Here is a 6,000-nt window from a genome sequence, read left to right on the forward strand (position 1 = left end):
GCTTAATGCCCATCTTAAATCTCTTTTTGACTACTATACCAGGTGGAAGATTAAACTCAATCCTTCCAAGATCTCTGCCATTGCCTTTACTGGCCGCGTGATCGTCCCAGAGGTTTTAGCACCTCTAATATTAAGCTCAGGCGTAATAACTCTCCAATTCAGCTTGTTCCCAAGCTGAAATATTTTGGCATTGTTTTCTCTTCCAAACATAACTTCATACCACATATTGACTATGCCATCCGTAACGCCCGGTTCAGACATACTCAACTTAAAACTGCACTTCGAAGACATAACCAGCTTAACTGCAAACTTAAGCTGCTCTGCTATAAGCAGCTTATTCGTCCTCTCCTCACTTACGCTTTCCCTATTTGGTCAGCCATCACTTCCGCTCAGATGGAAAGAATCCGCCTGTTTGAGCGGAAACTTCTTCGCGTTTGCACTAATTATAAGCGCAAGCCTAATGGCAAACACTTTTCCATATCAACTCTCTATAACAATGCCAAGATCACTCGTGTTGACGAGTATCTTCTGTCACTCGCCCGTAGGTATCTCACCCGGCTCCATGACCTTCCCCCCGATGTTTCCATTCCTTCCACTCTCTCAGAAGACTTTGTTCTAGCTTTGCGCTACAAACCCCCCCAATACCTGACTTACTACTTTGACGAAGTGGACCGTAACCTCTTCACTATCCCCTTATATAACCGCGGCTTTCGTGACCCGTCACAAAGTATATTGCTGATTCCATCCCCGCTAGTTAGCCGTAACCCTCCCCCTTCTATATCATCCATCCTACCTAGTTTATGCCCTTGCTTTCTGACTTAGATGAATCTAGTTCACTAGGTATTAAGTCTATTTTCTCATTCCTCTTTCCCATAATTACTGGAATGAAGTTTCCACATTGTTGTGGAAATCTTCTTCATTCATTCCTAAGAGGTGGTTTTAGTGGGTTCAAGTCTCACACTGTGGCTTTCGATGCTTTCCACCTACTGCAAACAAAAAAAAAAAAAAAAAAAAAAAAAAAAAAAAAAAAAATTTTACTAAAAATTATATGATTATTCGATTATATAAAAGTATGTACTAATGACATAATAAATATATTTATATGTATAAAAACAAAATAAAAAAATGTCTAAAACCTATGAATTATAGGCTATTTTTTTGAAACATCGTTGAGTTATCTGTTTTTTTTTAATTAATTGATTTGATTTGTAATCTTTAAAAGTCCTTTTGTCTTTGCCTCTCGTTGTGTCAGTATTATCGTTTACTTCGTTCATCTCAATAAAAAAATAGATCATACATAAAAATCCTTATCTATATTCGTGTCCCCAATACACAATAGCAACTGGTTTAGTTAATGGAAACCATATCTGAATGTATATCTGAGGTACATATCATATTAAGAAACGCAAAAAAATCTGCTTCAAGAGGGTATTCAAAAACTACAGTATCCAGAAAATTGAAAAGATTAGAATATCTTTCAAATAAAGTTAAAACAGTTTACACAACTTTCAAGTTTGAAACAATAACTTCATTAGCGGAAACATTTTTCGACAAGTATAACCTGACCAAACAATATCTGTTAAATATGTCTTCAAGTGAAAACATAGTTAGCCAGGAAAATAACAGTAGTAATACAAGTACCATGGAAAAATTAAATTACGAGACTGTGGAAAAACTCGTATCCACTTTTACCGGTAAAGTTGAAGAGTTAAACAATTTCATATATAGATTGAATATAATTCATGTCAATCTACGTACCTCTGACAAACAGGCATTTTCAGATTTCATAGTAGAATGCAAATTACAACATTCAGTGAGAGCTAAAGCCAACCCCGTAGGAATTCCATATTCACTTCCTTAACTAATAGAGAATCTAAAAAAGAACTTTATATCAAAGGACACCATACCTCAACTGCTGCAACAGCTAACAGAAGTAAAACAAGCACCTCACCAGAAAATACACGAATATACAAAAAAATACCGACCATTCTAGCGAATTTAAACAATGCGACGATACTATAGAATAACTCCAAAAAGTCATTTCCGGAAGGAAAGGCTGTACTTCTTGTAAATGATGAAACAGCATTATTAACATTTAAAAAGGGATTAAATGCTCTTTATTCACAAACTGTACAGGCAGCTTAACCAAAAACCTTTACAGAAGCTAGATTGTTTGCAGAAAATATGCATATACCAATGCAACAACAAGTTTTTCACCCAACAACGTTTTCAAAGTCAAAGAAGATACGACAACTATAGAATAAACCAGAATAGATTCCAATATAACCAGAGAATTAACAACAATTCTCAAAATAGAAGCAATAATGAGAGAAACTTCGATAGAAACAGAAACAACTCGTACTCTATCAATATTCCAAACGTTGAGAATAGAAATAGAACAAGATACAACAATACAATTCAAGAAGTCAATTCAACTCAAACCAAAACAGGTATGTACGGATACTAAATGCCCAGGAAAACTACTCAGAACCAGAGGACAACCTAGGGAATTCTCCTCTGGTACATCATTAAAAATTTTCAATACAAACCCTGTAATGAACCTTTCAGGCCGGGGTTTTGCTCGCCGGATTCCAGGTCCAGTCCTACAATAAATTTATTTGATAGGAGCAGTGGAAAGTTTGCTATGGTAGGACGTATGACGTAGATAGAGGTTTTATTATTCGAATCTAGGTTCCTCTATTTCTATTGCTACTAACGAAATGTTGATTTCGTTATCAATAAGTAATAGAAATGTATATTTCTATTCTACGGGATTGCTAGCGAAATGTTGCTTTACAAACAAGTAAATAATAGAAATGTATATTTCTTTTCTATGGGGCTACTACAGAAATGTTGTTTTATAAACAAGTAAATAATAGAAATGTATATTTCTATTCTACGGGCCACTAGCGAAACGTTCTCTTATCAACCATTAACTAATAGAAATGCATATTTCTATCCTTCGGGCTACTAGCGAAATGTTGTCTTTTAACAATGATGTTCACTCACAAACTATAAGTTCCTTACCACTGGTGGGGGGAACAATTATAAGAATGTGGAGATATTGTTTGTAATTCAATAACTGACTTTATTTACCAATAAATTGGTCTTTTATACAAATCAAAATGCAATAATAATTGCAAGATATACAATATTTGCTTAAACTAATTTAGTATTTAATTCGCACAGATTGCTTACTAAGCAACCTATGCGTGCGCTTAACTTATGACCTAATTAATATTATTTTGTTGATTCGTCAACAAAAAAATTAAGCAACAGGTGTGAGCAATTAACTCATGACCTAGTTGTTAGTTTTTTGTTGATTCATCAACATTAAGCCGTCTCTGAGTTGGTATTACAAACTGGTTTAGAATTGATAACCTCAGAAGGTTGTTGATTATGTGTTGATGACTGGTGTTGCTAATATAGTTTCTAATGTGAGATATGCCAAATATAGCAAGAACTGTCGATTTTGATTGCCTAGCTGATAACCATTGTCGTCGCGTTCTAGGATCTCCTACAGTAGAATTTGTCGGAACTACTTCTTTATTTCTGACAATGTTTCCCAATGGTAACATATCTTGAGTGTCTGAATCTGCCTTGGTTGATGCCGTCTCTGAGTTGGTTTCTGTAAAGTTAATAAGACTATCATGCGCTGGAGTCATCATAATACTGTTCAGTGATTGTCCTGATGTCGGTTTTGCGGACGCGTCAAACATCACTCGAAGGTTTGTAGTCGTGCTGTCTTCTTTAATAACTGCATGATGCGGCAAATAATATACCCTTCTCTTTGGTTTTTCATTAACTTCTTTCATGTGACCCAGCTTAATGTCTTCTTGCATAAAGTTCACATACTCTTGCTTTAGTGCTGGATTCTTCTCAAGTTGTTCTTCAAGTGAAAAGAACGGTTTCAATGCCATTTTTCTGGACTCGCCTAACGTTTCTCGATCATTTTTTAGCGGTAACCTAACGATATAAAGTCCTGTTTTATCGCAAGTTGAATCATAATGTCTCTCACAACGCCTTTCTTCTACTGTTCTTAAGTCTGCATTTGGAATTTCCTCTAAGTCCCAAAACCGTTTTAAATACTCGTCGCTGTTGCCGCAAGCCATGGTGCATAACGTTATATTGTTTGTGATTGTACGCTCTACATCTAAAGGTCCTGATAATATCCATCCAAATAGTGTGTTTTGAGCCATTGGAGAGTTGTCTGACCCTTTAATTAATCCTTCTTTAAACACTTCTGGTAACACGTCCGACCCGATTAACAATTGTATTTCCTTTGGTTCAGCATACCAAGGATCTGCTAACTGCAATCCATCGATATGAGACCATTTTCCTGGCATGAATTCTGCATTTGGCATTTTTGAGGTGATTTTTGGTAACACTATTGCTTCGATATGACAGCTCTTATTCTGATCGTGTATGGATTGAATTTCTAATGAGCATTTGGCTACAACGCTTGTTGTTTGCCCATTGATACCTTTTACCTGAGTTTGATGATTGGTCAATGGTGCTCTGATTGATCTTGTTAATTGTTCTGTTATTATACAAGATTGTGATCCTTGATCAAGAAGCGCTCGTATCGGATTAAGTTCTTCTTTAGTCTTTATAATTACCATTGCTATTACTAGTAAAACAGTTTTTTCCTTTTGGATGTTGTACGATGCTGCCACTTCGGTGTCCGTAGTGTTCTTCAGTGTTGGCATCCTCTTATTTATGTTATTTGTAAATTTTGGTTTGCCTTTAACTTGTTCATGTATAAGATGATGGTGTTTTTTGTCGCAAATTGTACATCTTTCTTTATTCAAGCACAACTTACTAAAATGCCCACTCTGAAGGCAATTAAAACATAATTTGGCGTTCATAATCTTTTCACGACGTTCCGGTACCTTTATATTTAGAAACTTTGAACATCTAATTAATTGATGGTTACCATTACACATCAAACATAGTGTATGTATTGTAAATATATGCGTTTTAGTATTTACAGCTGCTGGTCGAAAATTACTCTTATTTTTGCGATTTGTATCACGAGTTGCCTCCAGTCCTCTAACTCTACACTCAATAAACTCGTATAAGCTGTTCAATTTTGGTATTTGTGTTGATGCTCCTCTTGAATGTTGGTATAAATTTCTGGTTTCACCATCTAATTTTGGAAGTAGTATCTGAATTATTAGTGGATCCCAACTTGACGTGTCCACATTTAAATTACGTATACCATATAACACTTCTCTAGAAGCATCCATTAATTTTTTTAAATCCTGTACATTTTCATTTCTTATTACTATGAGCGACAATAACTTATTAATAAGATTGTCCACAAGTATTGCTGGATTGTTGTATCTTTGTTTTAGCAGTTCAACTGCCGCTGTATAATTGTTTGCTGTTATTGTTAAATGATTGATGAGCGTCGCGGCTTCTCCCCGAAGACTTCCTTTTAAGCACTGCATTCTTTCTACATCCACTAGATTATGGTTTTGTTAAACTAATCTGTCGAACAGTTCCCAAAATGGACACCACTCTTCAAATCTGCCGTTGAATATTGGTACATTCAACGGTGGTAGTTTGATATTGTTACTTACAGGTGTTCTTGTGTCTGAAACGTTTTGCCTACAAACGTTCAGTTCTTCTTGTAACTGAATATATACTCCTTCGTATATCGATTCCAGTTGAATGAAATCTACCTGGTCTATTGCATCATTGCTGAACAGGCATTCATCGTGTAATTGTGAGATCTTTGCCCAACAATTCTTTAGTTTTTCAAACTTAAACTGTAACGTTTCAATACTTTTTGTTAAGTCTATTGTCTCTTTGATCTGCAACAGACTTGTACTTAAGATTGCTAAACGTTTGTTCGTAATATCACATGGCTCGGTAATGGTGACTTCTTAATTGATACTTGTGTCTTGATTCCTTGATGACCGAGCTTCCTCTTGCTCTCTTTGCCTTAGTATTTTCAATTCATTATTAATTCGATTCTCGATTTCATTCCGTCTT

At 35.5% G+C, this 6,000-nt stretch overlaps 1 protein-coding gene across 1 annotated transcript; it reads right to left on the reverse strand.

Annotated features, from left to right (window-relative positions):
• Positions 1-3,308: 3,308 nt before the first annotated feature.
• Positions 3,309-5,453, reverse strand: LOC119675538. Its single transcript, XM_038086745.1, has one exon. The coding sequence runs from the start codon at positions 5,451-5,453 to the stop codon at positions 3,309-3,311; it is 2,145 nt and encodes a 714-aa protein (XP_037942673.1).
• Between the last annotated feature and the right edge of the window lie 547 nt (positions 5,454-6,000).

Source organism: Teleopsis dalmanni, chromosome 2, assembly GCF_002237135.1.
Source record: "Teleopsis dalmanni isolate 2A chromosome 2, ASM223713v2, whole genome shotgun sequence".
NCBI classification, from domain to species: domain Eukaryota; kingdom Metazoa; phylum Arthropoda; class Insecta; order Diptera; family Diopsidae; genus Teleopsis; species Teleopsis dalmanni.

Bases quoted from the DNA above. Each gene is read 5' to 3' on its own strand.
- LOC119675538 (XM_038086745.1), bottom strand. From the start codon at position 5,453: ATGCAGTGCTTAAAAGGAAGTCTTCGGGGAGAAGCCGCGACGCTCATC.